The sequence below is a fragment of the Entamoeba invadens genome (genome assembly GCF_000330505.1).
Source record: "Entamoeba invadens IP1 unplaced genomic scaffold scaff_1105074725601, whole genome shotgun sequence".
In the NCBI taxonomy this organism is placed as follows: Eukaryota; Evosea; order Mastigamoebida; family Endamoebidae; genus Entamoeba; species Entamoeba invadens.
Genome location: NW_004191847.1, coordinates 424,746 through 446,896, shown reverse-complemented (window position 1 = coordinate 446,896; position 22,151 = coordinate 424,746). Strand labels below are relative to the sequence as shown.

Genomic DNA, 22,151 nt, shown 5'->3' with positions numbered 1-22,151 from the left:
CGTCCTTTCTCTTTTAATAGTCAATAAAAAAAGAACAATTTTGAATCCAAATAAAAGCGTTCATTCAATTTACTTAAATTTACAAACCAAAAACTTGTCGATAATATCAAACTGATAAACAATAAAAACAACCAAGAAAAATTTAATTAATAACACGAAAAAGTCGATTATTGTTAATGAAAGTCGTTTTTACTTTAAAACTGTTATATATACACACTAAGTGAATTTACCGTGTGTTCTAATGGGTTTTATCTTTTAGTTGTGCAAAATGTTAAGAGAATATTTATCACAAATCTGTTGTAATCAGAACAAACAACGAAAAACAATGCACTTTATATATAAAATATTGCATTTTTATATCAACACATGTTGTGTTATTGTGTTGATATATCAAAATGTATTTTTTACTTAAATGTTTTTAATTTAAAGAAAAATACAAATTTGATGAAAACAAAAAAACAATTCTGAAGAGAACTTACACAATTGCTATTCATCAGCATGCGTTTGTCTTTATCGTGACACTGAAGCGAAGATGTTGTACGACAAATAAAACATCACCACATATTGTGCTAAATGTTATGATGTGTATCATCTGAATGTCTTTTGTGTGACAAAAATTGCTCAATTTTAAAAATGCAACAAGTTGTGTTACATGTGCTTTTTATTATTATTTTGATACAACAAACGATGATTGTATTTATGTTGGTCAACTTGCCGAGAAATGCAAACTGTTTCAAGTTACAGTATGTGGAAATGCCGATGGTGCCTTATTTTGAGCAATCATATCAGATCGCTTGAAATATGAAGAGAAGCGTTTAAATTGTATTATTACTGTTTCAAATTATGCAAATTGTATTGTCAAAGGTTGGATTTATGAAGATGTTGAATTGATAACAAGAGAAAATAAGAAGTGTTTTATTAACACAACACTTGACGAATGCAAGTAGTTTTTGGAGTTTGGGTGTGCCGTGTGCTATGATCTGTATTATCAAAATAAATACAAAAAATTACAAAAAGTGTCGAGTTGTGTAGTGCAAGAATGCGCGGCCCGAGATAATTGTGATGGAGTTGCACACGGTCATTGGGATGACTACTAATGACATGTTTTTTTATGTGTTTCAAAAGTTTCATGTTGTTCACACAATGAAACGTTCCAGTCTTTTTTATACATGTCTCTTTTTAAAATGTGAACAAAATATGTAATTTGAATTTGATGATAAAAAGATAAATAGAAGTGAAATCGTAAATTCAGTTAGTTGTTGTTAATGCGATGAAATCCTTCCAGTCACCAGGTACACCAATCTCACGCTTTTCAATATCGAAATATACTTCGACTATATTTCCAGTCAATGCGACTTGTGATTGTGCTGTGTAGACACCCATGTCGAGTGCTGTTCAACTTCCTTTGATTCCAAAGAAGTGTATTATGTTGTTAGTGATAACAATTTTTACTTATGTTTATTTGAAGCACTTGGCGCAAATCTGATCTTCTCCAATGTTTTTAAATTTAACTTCTCTGGTGCGTTCTTGTAATCATTTGACGAGTTTGTCAAATAAGAGTAATAAATATGATGGTGTTTCGAATAAGTATTTTTGATTTCATTTTTTTTCATCTATCGCTGTCCGTGGTTAGTTTTTTATTGTGCAAAAAACAAACAACCCGTGAATGTTGTGATTGATTAATAAATTCGTGTTTAAATATCTCTATGTTTTTCTATTTTTAATTATTGTGTTTCTTATCGATAAAAAATACGATTAGATATAAATATCACGCTGACATTCAAACACTTTGAATCTTTTCATATATTTTTGACTTTTTTAGGGTTTATAATGTATTCCATGCACACCAATTGTGTGTGGTTTATTTTTAAAAACCCAATATTAAACAATATCACATAATTAACCTGCCTTTATTTTATATTATAAATTGACAACCAACGACATTATTTCTTTTTAGTTGTTTTTATTTAATTTTTATTCAAACTGTAAGAATAAAAGTGTATATTTTCAAAAAATACAATTTGCTTTATTGTGAAAAAATATAATGTTGATTTTTTAGTAAAAATTAAATAAAAAGTATTGGGTTATAAATATGCTTAAAATTATTTTTTAATATGTTTTCAAATGTTATTTTTACTATTAAGATTGTAAATGAAATTTATTGTTTATGTGTGTTTATTTTTAAAATCATTTTAACTGGTATTTATAAAGTAAATAATGTTGATTTTTTCAGTATTTATTAAAACAAAAACACATTAAAATAGTACAATCTTATCAACATACAAGACAAACGATTTTATTTTTATTTCAACTAAATTACTGCAATTGTAAAAAAGAAAATTATTTATCAAAGAGAACAGAATCATTTAAGCAAAAAACACATTTATTTTTTAATTAATAATATTTGAATGAACAGGAACAACAAAACAAATATCAGGATTCTATTTTTTATTATTAATTTAACAAACCTAGTTATTTCAACATCAATTTTAAATAGAATTTTATTTTAAAATAAAAAATTAAAAACCGTTTTGGTGGTTGTCAATATACGAAGTAACCAAATAACCCCGATGTTTTTCTAATTTTGTGGGTTTCTTCATAATACAGAATTTTTTTTCATAAAGAAATATTTAGTTTTAATATATAAACCACTAAATATTATTTTCAACTTAGGATTGTTGTCTATTTGACAACGAACTGATTAAATAAATACAATTAAGAGTTTTATAATTATTTAGAGTTATTAATTGTTGGTTTGATTATCGGTGAATATAAATTGTTTTAAAACATCAACTATTTTATAAATTTTATATTTCACAAGCACTTTTGTTGTGTTCTCTTTGGTTGTGATGGGCAGGAAGTTGTCAATATACTTTTTGTGTATTTTGTAAAAAGTCGTGGAATTATTTTTGTTTTGGTTTGTCAGATTTGTCATGTTATCAACACAAATATCGCCTATAATTTTGTTGTGGTAAAACCAAGTATTTTGAAAATAAACACATAATTAAAATATAAGTGCAACCACTTGTCGAATTGTCAATTTGTCAACATGTGATGTTTTAAACCAAAAATAATGTTATTATAAAGTGGACACGCTTCCTGATTATTGATATGAATTTCAAGTAAATCACACAAAATGTTAAAACAAATACAGAGATGCAGTCCTGCTGAAGCCAGGATGGTTGTGTGCGAAACAACACTATATAAGCACACACATACAGATCATTGCAACATGTTTGGACTTGTATTGATCTGTTGTCTCACAGCATTCTCAAAGCAAACTGAGACTGAAAAGTACACCACAATTGAATGCAAAGGATCACTTCTCAACATCACAACAAACACAAGAAGAAATTACATCGATTGCACAAATTACGTCATGTCCACAACAAAAACAAACACAACAATCAACTGCAATGGAACACTCTTCAATGTGACAAAAGTTGACAGACCACGTTTTGTCAATTGCACCGATTACATCCCAACAAACACAACTGTTGACACAAACACAACATACATCACTGTGGTGTGCAATGGGAGTGTTGTTAACATCACATTGGATCAGAGAAACAACGCAAAGTATGCTGATTGTGACGACTATGTGACACCAGTCGATGACAACAATAAATACCACAACATCACATGTGGTGGATTCACTCTCATTGTTGATGAAAAGTGGCTCAAAAACAACACAAAGTGCACAGACAACGGTGTTGTGCACTTCAACAAATCATCAACTTTTGTTGCAAACACCAACATCACTGCCGTTGAAAAGAGAAACATCACCATCACCAACACAATGGCTCACAACTCAACACTCAACTCAACCAAATTCGACAAGTGGAATGTCACAATCACAGACTTGAGAAACACAACACTCATCAACACAATATTCACAAATTCATCAATCAACCAAACAACTGTTACACTGGCTAAAATGACAGGTCTCCGATTTGTGAATGGAAGTGTGAGTGATGTTGATTTCAAACAGAGTGTATTCAAGTCATCACTCTTCTCAATGTCAAACATGTCAACACTCTCATTCATCGGTAAACACAACAACATCACAAATGCATCACAAACAACAAGTCTGCTTGCATCTGTTGTCTTCTTCAAATGCAACATGTCTGATATCACATTCAACAAAGTGCAAATGAGAAACGTGACATTCTTCAACAACACTTTGAATGACGTTGTCATCAGAAACGTCAATGCAACCAACACAACTGTGATCAACAACACACTCACAAACATCGAATTCAAAAACTCACACTTTGAAAACTCGACTTTCAACAGCTCAACAATCCATGGCGTGCTTTTTGACAACACAACTTTCATCAATTCAACTTTGATACTCGCTGGAAATGGTAACACAACATTCCACAACGTCACACTCATCAACACAACACTCAACAATGTCAGTTTCGCAAACATGACTGCAAACTACAAAATCACACAAAAAGGTGCTGTTCAATTTGAGTCTGAAAACAAATCAACCAAAACAGTTGCCATAATCATTGGGTCGCTTCTTGGGGTTGTTTGCGTTTTTGCAATTGGAAGTGTCATTGCAGGAGTCGCCATATTCATCAAGAACAAGAGACATCACAATGCTTCAGAGTACACCAAGTTGACTCTCTGAGCCAATTAATAATCATTTTTGATTTATATTATTTTTATTATCTTAAATTTATATAATATATAATAATATAATGCGAAAATAGCATTAAACAGAATTTTATGTAAACATAGCATAAATATTTAGAAAAGGAAAAACATTAAAATGTTCTATATTTAGTTAACAAGTCAACAACAAAATGTGGTTAATAGATGTGATAATTTTAAATTATTTAATTATTGTTAATAAATTCTAAAATGACTAAACAATTATTTGTCGTTATCGAAAAAATATCAAATATATAAAAACATTTTCGGTTTTTTGGAAAATTCTTGCCTTCTAAGATTGTTTTTAAAAATGTAGTTAATAAAATAATAACAATTTTATATTTAATAGTTACTTATCAAAAACATTATAGAAAATGGTGCTGGATACTTTATAACAAATCAAAAATATGTAAATAACAATCATTATTTATTATTATTTAATTTAATAAAAATAATGTAAAAAAACAATCACAAATAGCTTTTCCACCAAGGCCAACTTGTATAACTGTATCAATAATAATAATTTACCATGTTAGATGGTTTCTTTATTGAAAGAAAATTGAATTTAAAATTTCACACCAAAATCTTGTCATGGTAACTTATTATATTTTTGGTTATTTATTTTAATATTTTTATATAATATTTTGAAAATTTCTGTAAACAATTTTAAAAATAATTTGATTATAATAAAATTAATATTAATTAATTAAATTAATAATAAAAAGTTTTAACATTTTAATTTAAAATTTGAAAAATCAATTTTTTCTATATTTAATGAAAATACTTGTAATGTTGTTTTTAAGAAGAAAAAAATAGTTGTTCCAAATTTTATAATTAGCACTTTTATATAAGCGATGTAAAGAAAAAACAGGTTTATATAACTATTTATTTATTTTTGGTATTTTGGTATGATGAAATGTTTATTGTTCGTTTTCTTCCAATTATTTTATTCTTCGTTTTCTTTTTTCTGTGAAAAAGGCAATTATTTGGGAGCAGACAACGAGTGCCATTGTTGTGTGGAAGGGTCTTATTCCCCGGGTGGATCAAGTCGTGAGTGTTATATGTGTGACAGGGGATTAATGTCTTTAGATTGTTCGGGAGAATGTACAAACTGTCTTGCTGGGTTTCAAGCAGTAGATAATAGTTGTACTGAATGTAGTCCAGGAACTTACAAAAACCCAGAAATGACGTTCTGTGCTTTGTGTCCAGCGAATACATATTCTTCTTTTAAAGCAGCAAAATCTTGTACTGCCTGTCCTTCTGGAACCATTTCATCTCGGGGAGCAACAATATGTCATTCTTGTCCAACTGGTCAATACGTTTCATCTTCGACTTGTATTTCATGTCCAGCTGGAACTTATTCTTCAACAAAAAATGCTAATACATGTTCAAAATGTCCATCGGGTACGTTTTCTTATACAGGAGCTTCTGTTTGTTCTGCTTGTGATGCAGGTTATTACTCACCCGAGGGATCTTCTTCGTGTTCAGTGTGCGCCAGTGGATCAATTCCGAATTCCCTGAAGAGTGGTTGTGATCAATGTCAAGCGGGAACTTATGCTGTTTCAAATGCAATCAGTTGTACTTCGTGTTCGGCTGGAACGTACTCGGCAAATGGAGCATCAAGTTGTACAGCTTGTTCTGCTGGCCAATACGCTCCGTCTTCAAATTCAGTCAGCTGCTTTAAATGTCCTGCTGGAACATTTTCTAATGCAGGAGCTACGAAATGCACATCTTGTGGCACCAACACGTGCAGTTTTTCTGGAGCAAGTGTATGTTCTTCATGTACATCTTCTTCGTGTTCTTCTTGTTCGTCTTCTTGTACTTGTACATCATGTAAACCTGGGTATTCATATCCCAATTGTTTTATATGTCAAGCTGGTTATTACTCAAGTGGCGGAACTCTATCTTGTTCTGCGTGCACCGGAAATACATACTCCAATGAAGGTGCTTCATCGTGTAGGAATTGTGATTCTTCTTGCGCAAGTTGTTACAACACAAATGGAAATTGCAAAACGTGTCACTCGGGTCACGTTTTAGTGGGAGGTTCTTGTTCGATTTGTTCTGCAGGAACTTACACGAATGGAGGGGTTTGTTCACAATGTCCTGATATGACTTACTCTTCAAGTGGCTCAGTTAATTGTTTAAAATGTGACACCATGTGTAAGACGTGTGACAAAACAAATGGACATTGCACTTCTTGTAATAATGGATATGGTATTTCAGGAAGTAGTTGTGTTGTTTGTCAAGCTGGATATTACAGTTCTGGTAGCAAATGTGTTGGATGTCCAATCGGAAAATACAATGATCAATTACAACAAACTTCGTGTTTGGACTGTCCATCCTTTTATTTTACCAAATCAACAACATCAGTTGAGTGTCAAAGATGTGATTATAATTGTGAAACTCCGTGTGAAAAAACTACTGGAAAGTGTTCCAAGTGTATTAGTGGATATGTCATTGTTAATGGATATTGTCAGACGTGTCCGTCTGGTACAAAAAGTAATTCAGATACAACAAAATGCGATAATTGTCCTGCAGGCTATTATTCCAAAGAAAAGAGTTCAAGTTGCACTGAATGTAAAATTGGAGAATATGCATTCGAAAAATCATCTTCGTGTATTCCATGCAGTTCTCTATGTATTGGATGTTACTCAACAAATGGTAAATGCAAACAATGTATCGATGGGTATGGTCTTTCATCGTCTGGAAAATGTGAAATATGTGGAATTGGGTTTTACTCTCAAAATTCAAAATGTGTTTCTTGTTCAGATATGACATACCAAGATGTAGAAGGTAAAACTTCTTGTAAAGCATGTTCAACATCGTGTTCTTCTTGTCAAGCTACATATGGGAAGTGTTTGAGATGTTCTGCTGGGTATGGTTATGTTTCTTCTCTTCAACTTTGTAATGAATGTGGAGCAATGACATATTCTAAAGGTGGAATTAGCAGTTGTTTACCATGTGAAAGTGTTTGTACTGGGTGTTATAAAGAGAGTGGTTATTGTTCATCTTGCACTTCTGGATATAAATATGTATCCAACATGTGTATTTCTTGTTCTTCAACGAGTCATTGTATTTCTTGTAATACACAGAGTGATGAAAATGAAGCTTTATGGAAGTGTGCAGAGTGTTCTGATGGGTATTATTTAGAAAACGGAGATTGTTATTTATGTAATACAATCGATCCTCAATGTGACACCTGTTCGAGCAAAAGTAAAATATGTAAAACCTGTAAAACCGATTATATTGTTAATAATAATCAATGCCAACAATGCCCCGAAGGAGAAGTAAAGAACGATGAAAAAACATGCATTAAATCTTATGAGTCGATTTTCTATTGTCAAAAGGCTGTTTACGAAGATATGACCCAGAAGTGTGTGCAGTGTTTCCAACCTTATGTTTTATCAAATGATTCAAAAAGATGTTTGTTGGGAAATGTAGACTACAAACATTACGACTTGAACACTAAAACATCCAAAAACAACATGGAAAATTGTATAACACAGGTTGTTAATATTTGTTTTGAATGTAACAGTACAATTTTAATTGAAGGAAAGTGTGTAAAGCCCGATAGTCAATGTGAGACATTTAAAATAAGTAATTGCGAAAAGTGTTCAACGGACGTAATCACTTCTGTAAATGACTGCAATTTAAACGATAATTGTAAATATCAGTTAACTTCAAAAAATGAGCAAAAAACGAATTGCCTTCAATGTATAGATGACATTTCTTGTGGTAATGCCAACACAAATTGTGAAATATCAAAAAACTCATTTTGTTATAAAACAAAGAAAGGATTTTTAAATGATGGGAAAATGATAACAAATTGTAATAGTGGAAGCTTGTGTTTATTTACAAATGGACAAGAAGTTGATTATGAATGTGCATTGCCACAAATACTGTCCGACCAAATGAAGTGTTTTGTTGATCAAAATTGCATTAAAGAAAATGGCAATCAATGTGTGAAGTGTTCTGAAAATCACCATATCATAAATGGGGGTTGTGTGTTAAACGAGATGAGCTGTTTAATTCAAAACCAAGAAATTTGTCTTTTGTGTAACAACACTATCAACAACAATGGGATATGCATAGACTCTTCGACCATCAATTGCGATAATTATGATAGTACTTGTAATAAATGTGAGGATGGATTTTACAAGTCGACTGACAAATGCCTGAATATTACAGCCGACTTTCCAAATTGTGAAAAGATGAGTTCGAATATTCTTGGATGTGCGGAATGTATTACCAATTTTTATTTAAATGAACACAACAAATGCAATCAACTCGAAATTGTCAAGACAACAAAAAACACCAAAATAATAAAAACAAATTCAGAGAATGAAGATGTTTCAAATTGCATCGAAAAGACAACGAAAGGATGTGTTCGTTGCTCTGATACATATTACCTTCAAGACTACAAATGTATTAAATGTGAGTATCCATGTGTGAAATGTAAGAACTTAACATATTGTACTGGATGTGATGCTTATTCGTACACAAACAACAAAGGCGATTGTATTGAAATTAACGATTTACTCTCAAAGTGTGATTTGGTGATGGCAACATACACTGGGTGTGTTGTTTGCAAAGATGGATATATGCGGTCTTCTGATGGGAAGGCTTGTGAGAAATGCGATGTTTCTTGTAAAACGTGTACAAATGATGGCAATTGCATTTTATGTGAAAATGAATATTACAGAACTCTACAAAATAGCACAAAATATTGTAACCCTCAAAGTGAGTTATTTGGATGCCAGAACAAGACAACGGAAGGGTGTTCTGAATGTGAAAATGGTTTTTATTTGGATTCTCATTTATGTTATAAGTGCAGAGATAATTGTACTTTGTGTAGTTCAAATGATTTGTGTTATAATTGTTCTGAAAACCACATTCTTACTAGTGGAAGTTGTATTCATTATTCAGAAGTTCCCAATTGTGTTGCGTCATTAGACAACAAATGTTCATCTTGTTCAGAGGAATATAAATTGGATAAAGAAACCTTTCTATGTAAAAGTAAGAAAAATTATGGACTTATTATAGCCCTACCAGTGGTTTTAGTATTTCTGTTAATTCTTTTAATAATTTCGATTATTGTGGTTATTTTAGTGATCATCAGAAAGCACCAAGAAGTTGTAAAAATGCGAAACATTTGTGTCTTTCCAATGAAAAAGTCAAATGTTAAAATGGTCACGTTAGAAGGTACTGTTTTATCAAACAAAAGTTGTTTGACATTTTCAGAAGATAGTGAATTACTCCCTGTGGACGAGGAAAGTCGAGAACTCGTCTGCATTGGCAACAAAAGCAAAGGAATTTTAAAAGTGCAACTCACAACACGTTTTGGGTGTGATAAATACACAATACGAACAGTGCCACAATTGGTTACATTAAAGAGAGGAGAGGCGTGTGAGTTTGAAGTGTTTATTATACCTCTTTGCACAATGAAAATGACAGACGAAATAAAAATAGTGACATTAGACTTAAAAAAAGGAGAGACGAAAACAGTCTCTTTAAAAATCACACTTACAACTGAAAATTCTACTAAATTGGATTATGACGAGTTGATAACAGAGAAGAAATTGGGCGAAGGTTCGTTTGGTATAGTGTATAAGGGTTCGTTTAGAGGCAACATCGTTGCAATCAAAAAGATGAAAAGTTTAGAAGGTGGTGATGCGGAAGAACAAATGAAACAATTTTCAAATGAAGTGTCAATGTTAAACAAATTTAGGAGTGAATATATCGTCCACTTTTATGGTGCTGTTTTTATTCCAAACCGAGTATGTATGGTCACCGAATTTGCACAATATGGAAGTTTACAGGACTTGATCAATCGAACCAAAATCAATGGAATGCCTCGATTTAGTGTCAGAGTCAAAATCATGATGGACCTTGCAAATGGTATTTCATATTTACAAGCAAATGGTATTCTACATAGAGACATCAAGCCAGATAACGTATTGGTATTCTCGTTGGATGTCGACGAGAAAGTGAATGGAAAATTGACTGATTTTGGATCATCAAGAAACATCAATTTGATGATGACCAACATGACATTCACAAAAGGTATTGGAACACCAGTGTATATGGCGCCCGAGGTGTTAAACCAAGAAAAATATACAAAGGGAGCTGATGTGTTTTCATTTGGAGTAACTATGTATGAAACATTTGGGTGGTCTGAAGCGTATAATAAAATACAATTTAAATTTCCATGGAAAATAGCAGAGTTTGTTATTAATAGAAACCGATTGCCAAAGAAAGAAATGATGAGCGACAAACAGTACGAATTGATTGATAAATGTTGGAAACATGAAAATAAAGAAAGACCAACAATAAATGAAGTTATAGAAGAACTGAAGAAAATTAAGTTTTAAAGTTTTTTTAATTTATTTATATTTACAATTATTCAAAAGTTGTTAAAATATGGTTTCATTTGATCTCAATTTTTTGATAAAACTACACATCAATTGGTTCTAGACAGAGTGTCCAAATTTTGTTGATAAGATCTGTTCATTAAAACTTGATTAACTATTTTTATTTATTATATATAATGAAATCAATGATAATAAATAAAGGTTATGAAAATAAATCGTTATTATAATACACCGAAATTGTATTTAAAAAAATCAATAAAGAATCAATTACTGTTATCATCATTATAATCATAATATGAATTTTCGTCTTCATCACATTTTTGTTGATATTCATAATCTTCTTCTCAATCTTGACATTTATATTTATGGTTTTCATTTTCATATTCGTTTGTATCACTGCTATCATCATTAATTATGTTTTCTTTTTTATAAAAATTGTTGGTTGAAATCATTTTGTGCCAAATTGTGGTTTAAATCATCAAACATCCAATCACCTTCTTTTGCGTCTTGTGTATTGTTATAATCAACATTTTGACATTATAACTGTCAATACACTCAAGAACATTTCTCAATCAAACTTATTTGTTTTATAACATATTTTGCATTTGGCATAATTGATTAAACAGCAGTCCACAAATGTTAAATTTATTTTTAAATGATTAAATTTTGATATCAGGCATTTTTAAGATACATTCCATTTCATATGATAATGTCAAATTACTCATATGTTCAAGTTTTAATATTTTCAAATAATTCACATCTTTGAACGACACAATATTATTTTGTGTCCACGAAACTGCCAATTCTTCCTTGTTAAAAAACAGAAATTTAATTGGAGGAATTGGGTCATAAAATTCGAACTTTTGGGTTTTATTACTTAACACTCTAATTTCTTTGGAACTATTATTTGTAAAAGTAACTTCACCAAATAGGGAAAGTTTTTTTTAACGTTGGTACATTGATCATTTACCAACACTGTAACATTTTTCAAAAATGGTTCCTTAGTGTTTATGATGTCTGGTATGACCGTCATTTTAACTTAATTTTTTTCAAAATGGATAGTGAGATAATTTCACTGTTATTTTGATGTTTTCAACCATGTGTTGTCAACACCAAAAATATCATTGTGTCCAGAATTCATATTATTCAAATAGGTTACACACAACTCTATATGTTCGTTTACACTACTTTCTATTTTTTTTGATAGTTTGTTTTACAATTAAGAGCTTTGCGTTTTATTATATGGCTTTTTAAATTAAATTAATACACTCTTTGAAACTACAAGTTTTTTCATTGTATACTCTATATCATAACCATTTAGAATATTTGTATAACTTTTGAATTTGAATTATTTGATTATTTTTCCAGAGCTATAGACAAGTTATTGAAATCAAAAACGATTGTTGTTTCAAATTATTTTAAACACAATTCAACATGTTCCGAAAAACGTCTTGAAAATTTTTCTTTGTTATAATTTAAGTTCTCATTTTGAATAAATATTGTTTAATCATTTGGGAAATAAACAGAAATTCCATTTCTGTGTATTTATCTTCAAAATCACAAAAGTATAAAAACACCTAAAAATATTAACATCATTCCTTTTTTAATAACATTGTTACAATTATTGATATTAGTTCAGCTGAAACTCCAACATCCATTACATCAAAGTTTAGGTGAGTAATTTTATATAGTATTTTTACATAATCATCGTTGGTCATCGTGTTTAGCGAAAACTTTGAAACACAAAAATTTTGAATGTATTTGATTTTGTCTAATACATTGCAATTTAAAATTGAAAATCTTAAATCAGTGATGAACATTTTATAAAATTTTTCAATATTTTCCACCATAATAAAAGCTGGGTTTACGACCAAATTTGAAACAACAATTTGACACTTCTTGTTAATTTGTACAAAAGCATTTAAATCGTGAAAAAGTTCGAAAGGTTTTACGATTTCTTTCAGAAAAAATTGCTTTAATTTGCATTCTTTGTGTTATAAAGTTTACAGTAAGAAGTTTTATTGTAAGTTGAAATAATGACTAAAATTTAATCATCTTACTTTATTGGCAAAACAATTTTATTTTTATTTGTTTCAAAAGAATATTTAATAAGTACAACAATTATTCAATTTGAATAAAATTGGTATGGTTTTGATGTCAAATCATTTTATTTAATTATAACAGAACAACATTGCGTTTTAAAAATATAAAAAGTATGACTTTTGAATTAATAATAAATGTCAAAATCTTCAAATAAATTAAAAATGATACCAAATCATTTATTGATAATTCGTGACATATTTACTCGACTGTTATCTGTATCTTTGAATAATTTGTATTAAAACAATTACGAACAAAGTCCAAAGATTCTTTTGTGCAATAAACCTTTTTTAAATTTGAATAATTAATTGCATGTTGTGCTATCACACATATTTCCTTCCCAATATGAATTTCTTCGACTTGATCACAGTTCATAAAAGCGCATGGTTCGACTTCCTCAACACAATTTAAATTGATATTTTTAATATTTATACAATCCATAAATGACATATAACTCACTTTTTTCACATATTTGGGGAAATCAATAGCATCTAACATTTCACACCCATAAAATGCTCTTTCTCCAATTTCCTCAAGACTCTCTGGTAATATAATTTCCTTCAATTGTTGGCACCTCCAAAACGCGAAACTTCCAATCTTCTTGACACCTCTAGGAATGACAATTTTTGATAATGAATAACACGCTTGAAATATCGATTGTGGAATACTTTCTAAATTTTCTGGAAGAACAACATTTTCCAACTTTTCACATCCACTGAATAATGTTTTCCCAAGTTTTTTAAGGGACTTTGGCAAAACAACTGTTTTCAAATTTATGCAATTGGAAAATGCAGTTTTACGAATTGCAGTGACATTTTCATGAATAATAATTTCTTCAATATTTTCCGACCCTTCAAACGCGCCACTTAAAATGATTTTTGTTTCCTTTGGAATAACAACTTTTTTAACATCATATTTTTTACTATCTGATTTATATAGAGCAAATAACGACTTTGGTGTATCTAACAAATTTTTACAGCCATAAAATGCTTCTTCACTAAAAAGAGTATTTTCCCCCACAGTACACTTTTCAAGTTGTTCACAATTGAAAAAACAGTGATTTTGTACCTTTTCTACAGTACTTGGTATATTTATTTCTTTCAAACAAATTGCTTTTCCAAAACAATATCTTGGAAGTTTTTTCACGTTTTCGTTAATAACAAGTTTCGACATTTTGACATTAGAAAAGAACGCATTTTTCCCAAGAAAAGTCAATGACTGAGGCAACACGACTTGTTCAAGACCAACTTCAGAAAATGCACTTTCACCAATACTTTTCACTTTATTAAAATACTTTGGAAACTCTTTGAAAAGTGTTTTGCACATACAAAACGCGTATCTCCCTATTTCCTCGACATTTTCAATCTTTTCAATATGATGAAGTTTTGAGCATTGATTGAAGAGATAATTCGCGATTTTGACTTCATTTTTTGGCATTTTAATGTCAACAAGATTTGTGCAATTTTCAAAACAATGGTCTCCAACGGAATTCACAGAGTCTGAAATCGTCACAGAAACCAAATTTTTGAGCCCATAAAATGCTTTACTTCCAAGTGTCGATATTCCATCACAAATGACAATTTTAGTGATATTTTCACATAAAGAAAAACACCCAATTGGTATTTCAGAAACACTGCCGTCTATAAATAAATCTTGTGGCGTTTGAGTTCCACTAAAAGACTCTGTCCCAAAACTTTTAATATTAACAAGAAGAACTGAAACGTCCAATTTCTCACAACCAGTAAAAACAGAATCTTTAACTGCAGTCACCGTTGTTGGAAGAGTGACTTTAGATAACTTTTCACAGCGAGCAAACATCTCAGATTCAAGAAAATTGATTTTAGAGTCGATCACAATTTCTTCAAGTCGCACACATGACGCAAAGCACGTCTTGCTGATAATTTCCACTGTCGCTGGAATTGTAATTTTTGTGATGCCACAATTAAAAAAGCACTTCTCTCCCAAATTAGATACACTTTGCGGTATTACAACTTCTCGCAACTTTTTGCAGTCTGAAAAGCAAAAGGCTGGAAGTTCTCTCAAGTTTTCGGAAAGAGTAACCGACTTTAAATTGTGATCACATTTGAAACATTTTTCTCCCAACAAAGTAACGGAGTTTGGTAAAGTGACACTTTTAAGTGATTTACATAACTTGAAAACGCCTTGTGAAATTGACTCAACGAAATTTGGGACAACTGCTTGAGTAAATGTGTGTTTTTTAAAGTAATTTTTCGTTAGGGTTTTGGTTCCTTCGGGTATTGAGAATAATGAATAAACTATTGTTGAATCTTCTTCGGTGTATGAAGAGTCTTCATTATTTCCACAACAACAACAATCATCTGATTCACAAGAAGAATCACAAGAAGACATATTATTGATGTATTTGAGTTTTTAAATTTTTCTTATTTAACAGATTATGAATTTATATTATATTATATTATTTAATTTATATTTCAAAATACCTAAAATAATAAACCAAATATAATAAATAGTGTTAATTGAAAGAATATGGATATAATGGAAATATTTGTTTGTTTTTTAATTGATATAGACATTGACATTGTTAGGAATCTTTTAATATCATCCCATTAACTTACGGACACAACATCTCATTGCATGTCTTTCGATATCTTCATACGAAAAAGGAATTCTCGAATTGACATTTGCAGTGATAATTTCAATAACTCTTTTACCAAAACTCTCCACTTTTTCAAAAGGAATAGTCGTTTCACCTTTTGTGAAAAACACTTCTCCATATATTCCACGTGTTGTGTGAAACTCCACATATACATCAATACCATCTTCGTGAAGGATGTCTTCTAATATGTTAAAAGCTTCAATCCGACGAAGAGAAATTTCTTTTCTCATTGCAGTTTTGAGTTGTTTGTTTTGGTTTAACTCATTTTGAATTTTCCATTTTCCTCTCGCTTCAATAAGTTTTTGAAAATTTATTTCGTCTGAACGGTCACTTTCGACAAATATCGATTTAATTCTTAAAAACGGGATTGAGTCTTCTTTCAAATGTCTTGTTCGTTCAAATCGAAAAGAGTGATGTGTTAAAAGAAGCCCAACCATTACACCAAAAACTTCAGACTCTATATTATCAGGAGATATCAAACGGTGTGGCATTTTCTGTGTCATTTATATTCTTTTGAAGTTTGTGAAAAAACAATATTCATTGTAATAATAATAAAATCATTTCATACATTTTAATATATGAAATTGTTTTATTTAACATTTTAATTGACTCAACAAAGCCAACTAAAAAGTATTCAAAGATACAAATCTTAATTTATAATTATATCATATCAGTTATTAAACATATTTGGTATGAAAAACAATAAAAACAATATGACAAACAAAATAATTGAATAATTGTTTTTAAATGATAATTTTAACCATAATATATAGTTTGTTTTAAAAAAATCAATTAAAATTTTTTTATTGTTTCTAATGGAAAAGAAAAATTATGAAAATAATATAACTATTGTATTATAAATTTTAAACTATAAAAAAGTTTGTAAAAGTAATTAATAAGTTAAACCGTTTTTCATTTTATATTCTAAAAATAAATAAAAATTTTAATTAGATAATTTGATTTAATTAAACTTTATTGGTAATTTTTGTTCAATTTGACAATTAAACATATAAAAAACCAACTTATCTTTTATTTCAATTATATAAACACAAGAAAATGAAAGCAGCTCAAGACCAAATATTTGCATTATCAGAAAGTCTCAAAGGTATATATGGGGAGTTTCACGCTCAACTCCAAACCGTCACATTTGAAGATGATACAACAAAAAACATTGTTGAAAGAATAAAAAATGCCGAAAATGCATTTGACAAACTTGATTCAAATTTTCAAAAGGGAATTGTATTAGGTAAAGAAGCTCAAGCACTATTAAAAAGGACTTTATTATTTGTAAATAACATTAAACAATCATTTCAATATCTTGATTCAATGAATGAAAAAACCAACAATATAATTAAAACATTAAATAACCTTTACATAGAAGAATTTAAATTACAAAAGAACACACTCGAAAACAATTTCCAAATGGAAGTGACAAAATGCGAAGAAATCAAAAACAAAAAGATTTCAGAGTTATTGAAAATACAAAAAGAAAACAAATATTCACAAAAAGAAGCCGTGTTCGATTTCGAAACAAAAGAAGTTGAAAAACTCGAAGAAATTGCACAACAAAAAATTTCAAATGTGTTATTCGACTCAATCACAGATGACTGGAGTAAAAACACGTCTGTGTTTGGTGATAAAATTAATAACAAAACAAATGTACTCTTTCTGGTCGAAGATGACCAAAACAACAAATTTGGAGGTGTACTATACGACGAAATAAACATTGATACTTGGATCGACACCAAAACATCTTTCATTTTTTCTCTTGTTAGAAACGGAATTTTAAATCCAATAAAATTTGACCTACAATTTGGTCAAAATCGGGCTTTTATTGTGTCTGTAAAGGATAATCATTGGCTTTTTGTCTTTGGGAAAAACGAGGCAAGAGATACACGTGACATTTGCATCAAGAAAAAGGGAATAAGTGGAAACAAATGTTCACCAACTTGTTATAATGCAAAAATTGGTGATTTGAATGATGGAAACGAATTTATACCAAAGAGAATAAGAGTTTTTCAATTGAGTGATTCATTATAATGCAACTATTTTTGTGTTAAATTTAAAACAGATTACAGTTTTCACATCAAACTCTTAACACTTTTATTATTGTTGATAAAAAGAGAAGTAAGGACCAACTTTATTATGTTCAACAACTCACACAAAAAGTAGTACTAATACAACAATAAGTATAACCATTGTATATTTGTCACCATTTATGTTACACATTTCTACACCTTCAGCAAACCCAATACTTGGGTATATTCTACTTCTTGAGCACCCAAAATAATCCTTTAGTATTTTTCCGTCTAAATCAGTGTAAGTAGCAAGTACTCCATTGTGATACAACACTGATTTTTCATTCGGTATAAAACAATACGTCGCAACATCCCACTTATAATAACTTTCATTGGTACAATTACCATAGATTCCACCACCCCAAAAGTTCATTGGCGAGCTTTCATTATCTTTGAAATGTAGTGAATGTGTATTTCCGTCTGTTCCGTTCCATGAATCCTTTAAAATGTTATTATACCCCGCGAAGTATACATTATCCGAAATATTCCAAAATTGTATGTCGGTCTCATTGACTCTTGCCGCATAGTAATTATAATTCGTGTAAATGAAATTGTTTTTGAACTGATTGTTGCTTGTTTTTCCTCTGACTTTACAAGCTGCCTGGAAAGCAAGACCTGCTGATTTCAAATTGAAAAGTGTGTTGTGTGTAATTGTGATGTCTTTATAGTACGCTTCAGTACTCCATCCCCAATATGCAATCCCAAACATCGATCCCCAAATAAAGTTATTTCTTACTGTGATATTTGTTGTGGCTAACACCTGTGGAGGCCAATCTTCATTTCCTATTGAAATGGCATGGAAATGTGTCTCCCCACCACAGACCATAGTATGAGAACTTGTGATTCTATTCCCTTCAACAACGACGTTGTGAGCATTGTCAATATAAATTGCGTTTGCAGTGATGTCATGCAAATAATTGTTTCTCACTACACAATTTGTGCACAAGATGATATCAATTCCCATTCCCCAGGAATACTCTATTTCATTATTTTCAAAGGTGACATCAGAAGATAAAACTGGTATATTGGGTACTATTGCATTGGTTTTAACACACTGCGCAGAAAAAGACTTTGTGCAGTTTTCTGTTATTAACATACATCCACTGATAAAATTGTTACTGACCACAATGTTAATTCCAGTCACTGAAATCGCCCATTTCGTCGAATTGTATATCATAAAATTTGAAACTGTAACGTTAGTACAATTGACACAGTCGAGGTTATATCCAGTCCCACTTCGTAAAGTGAATGGACCTTTTACTTGTATATTGGACGAATTTGCAATGCGCAATGTATAATATCCACCATTAGTTGTTTCAAACGTCACTTTGGCATTAAGAGCAGCACGAACTATTATTGGGTTTGTATATGAACCCATTGTGTCTTTGGGAATCAATTGGGGAGGATAAACACCGCTTGCAAATTCAATGATATCACCGGGTTGTGCTTGTGAACATGCAGACTTCAAAGAAGTTACATTACCAGTCAGACTGATTTGTATTGTTTTTGATGAACAGAACAAGAAAAGAAAAAATAGAAGCATTCGTGTTTCTAACATCAAATGAATAATTTGCTATTTTATTGTAAATTTTTAAAAAATAACAAACATTAAATAAAATAAAATAAATTTTTAATTTTAATAATTAATTACTAAATAAAAATGCCAATAACTGTTTGGTTTTTTTAAATTAAAATTGTTTTATTAAAAATGTTATAGTTAATTGTTTGTTCGATAATATTAAAAATTAAACGAATTACTTGTGGTTATTTACATTTTTATTGGTTTATTGAGATAATTATAAAAAAAATTAGAAAAAAAAATAAAAAATTATTTTTTATGTAAAATTTTAATTGTTTACTCGTTTAACACTTGAAAAAAACACTTCCTGTTAAAAGTGTATTCAAATACTCATTTAATATTTCGGGAATTGACTACTTATTTTTTAATATTATAAATATAGTAAAACAAACTATATAATTAAATTATCAAAACAATCAATTATTTACCAAGTGCAAAAAAAATAAAACGAAAAAAACATAGCTTTTACGTGTTTAAATGATTTGTCGTTGATTCACCACGTCTTATTAAACCTTCATTGTTCTGTTTTATTTTCCAAAATCATTAAACAGACTTGTTAACACCATTTATTGAATTTAATGTGTTTCACCAAAATCAGTCAATCACATTGCAATTTGTAGTAAAAACAGTGAATGAAAAATATCACATTTTAGAAATGTAAACTTGAGTTAAAAATCAGTTTTTTACCCAAATGTAAATAGCATGTAATTGTGCTGTTGAGTGTTTATAACAAGTGCTTTGTTAAAATTTTTCATTTGTTAAATAATTAAAATAGTATCTATTTGTTTTCAAACTAAAAATCAAACCAATTTTAAGAAACTGATTAAAAAAATATTATATTTTTGACGGTCAATGGGAAAAAAGCGTTGTCGCTTTGCTCTGAAGTATTTTTACCTTTAGTGCATGACCTAAAAACGGGGTGTTGAGATGTATTTCTGGGGTCGCGGTGAAATTGTCGACACATTCATTACACAAATAACACAAAAGTCGATTCAAGAATTCAAAGAGAAAAAAGGATGAAACCAAACACAAATTATGTTAAATCCTTGTCGTACTTTTTTATGTGGGTTCGCAAAAAAATCGCGTTCTTTGTGGTAGATATCTTATACGTTGTCTTGACAAAGTTTGCATTTCTTTTATACGACTTTGGATAAGAAAAAGAATTTAGCCGATGGCGTATATGTTTTAGAAATTGAAGAAAACAACGACGAGTTATCTTCGATTTTCAAAGCGACTATTCTCCGGTTTGTTTATAATGAGAGATTGTTTATATGCGATACTACTTGACGATAATTATGTTTTTTGATATTTTAACTCCAATCGTAAATTGTTTAGAAATGAGACTTAAAATTAGATAGCAATATACAATTATGTTACTTAAATATTTGTTTGTTTATCGGGTTTTTTCGTGTGTATTACAATACACATTTTCCCTCTTTTTTTGAATAAGCGAAATTATATTTAAAAATGTATTATTTTATAAACATTTTTAAAGCAAAATATTTTTAAAGAAAAAAATGATGTTTTTTAAGTGATAATAAACTTTTATTATATTATATACAACAAGAATAACACAAAAGATCAAACACAGAACAAATATAAAATATAAAAAAAGAAATATAAATTAATAAAAAAATTGTTTTTCAATAACCATTGAAACAAATAATATAAATCAAAAATGATTATTAATTGGCTCAGAGAGTCAACTTGGTGTACTCTGAAGCATTGTGATGTCTCTTGTTCTTGATGAATATGGCGACTCCTGCAATGACACTTCCAATTGCAAAAACGCAAACAACCCCAAGAAGCGACCCAATGATTATGGCAACTGTTTTGGTTGATTTGTTTTCAGACTCAAATTGAACAGCACCTTTTTGTGTGATTTTGTAGTTTGCAGTCATGTTTGCGAAACTGACATTGTTGAGTGTTGTGTTGATGAGTGTGACGTTGTGGAATGTTGTGTTACCATTTCCAGCGAGTATCAAAGTTGAATTGATGAAAGTTGTGTTGTCAAAAAGCACGCCATGGATTGTTGAGCTGTTGAAAGTCGAGTTTTCAAAGTGTGAGTTTTTGAATTCGATGTTTGTGAGTGTGTTGTTGATCACAGTTGTGTTGGTTGCATTGACGTTTCTGATGACAACGTCATTCAAAGTGTTGTTGAAGAATGTCACGTTTCTCATTTGCACTTTGTTGAATGTGATATCAGACATGTTGCATTTGAAGAAGACAACAGATGCAAGCAGACTTGTTGTTTGTGATGCATTTGTGATGTTGTTGTGTTTACCGATGAATGAGAGTGTTGACATGTTTGACATTGAGAAGAGTGATGACTTGAATACACTCTGTTTGAAATCAACATCACTCACACTTCCATTCACAAATCGGAGACCTGTCATTTTAGCCAGTGTAACAGTTGTTTGGTTGATTGATGAATTTGTGAATATTGTGTTGATGAGTGTTGTGTTTCTCAAGTCTGTGATTGTGACATTCCACTTGTCGAATTTGGTTGAGTTGAGTGTTGAGTTGTGAGCCATTGTGTTGGTGATGGTGATGTTTCTCTTTTCAACGGCAGTGATGTTGGTGTTTGCAACAAAAGTTGATGATTTGTTGAAGTGCACAACACCGTTGTCTGTGCACTTTGTGTTGTTTTTGAGCCACTTTTCATCAACAATGAGAGTGAATCCACCACATGTGATGTTGTGGTATTTATTGTTGTCATCGAC

General features: G+C 30.3%; 6 protein-coding genes across 6 annotated transcripts; 3 read left to right on the top strand and 3 right to left on the bottom strand.

Moving 5' to 3' along the window:
• Positions 1–3,178: 3,178 nt before the first annotated feature.
• On the top strand, positions 3,179–4,639 carry EIN_328600 (hypothetical protein; the record flags this gene model as incomplete). The annotated part of the gene is made up of 1 exon (XM_004185471.1): positions 3,179–4,639. The coding sequence occupies one exon, from the start codon at positions 3,179–3,181 to the stop codon at positions 4,637–4,639; it is 1,461 nt and encodes a 486-aa protein (XP_004185519.1).
• A 934-nt stretch (positions 4,640–5,573) lies between these two features.
• EIN_328590 (protein serine/threonine kinase, putative) lies at positions 5,574–11,033 on the top strand (the record flags this gene model as incomplete). Its single annotated transcript, XM_004185470.1, has 1 exon — positions 5,574–11,033. One exon carries the CDS (start codon positions 5,574–5,576, stop codon positions 11,031–11,033), a length of 5,460 nt encoding a protein of 1,819 aa, XP_004185518.1.
• Positions 11,034–13,334: 2,301 nt separating this feature from the next.
• EIN_328580 (hypothetical protein) lies at positions 13,335–15,503 on the bottom strand (the record flags this gene model as incomplete). The annotated part of the gene is made up of 1 exon (XM_004185469.1): positions 13,335–15,503. One exon carries the CDS (start codon positions 15,501–15,503, stop codon positions 13,335–13,337), a length of 2,169 nt encoding a protein of 722 aa, XP_004185517.1.
• A 1,324-nt stretch (positions 15,504–16,827) lies between these two features.
• On the top strand, positions 16,828–17,811 carry EIN_328570 (hypothetical protein; the record flags this gene model as incomplete). The annotated part of the gene is made up of 1 exon (XM_004185468.1): positions 16,828–17,811. One exon carries the CDS (start codon positions 16,828–16,830, stop codon positions 17,809–17,811), a length of 984 nt encoding a protein of 327 aa, XP_004185516.1.
• Positions 17,812–17,928: 117 nt separating this feature from the next.
• EIN_328560 (hypothetical protein) lies at positions 17,929–19,227 on the bottom strand (the record flags this gene model as incomplete). The annotated part of the gene is made up of 1 exon (XM_004185467.1): positions 17,929–19,227. The coding sequence occupies one exon, from the start codon at positions 19,225–19,227 to the stop codon at positions 17,929–17,931; it is 1,299 nt and encodes a 432-aa protein (XP_004185515.1).
• A 1,895-nt stretch (positions 19,228–21,122) lies between these two features.
• Positions 21,123–22,151, bottom strand: EIN_328550 (hypothetical protein; the record flags this gene model as incomplete). Its single annotated transcript, XM_004185466.1, has 1 exon — positions 21,123–22,151. A coding segment is annotated over one exon (1,029 nt), but the record flags the coding sequence as incomplete, so codon positions are not given.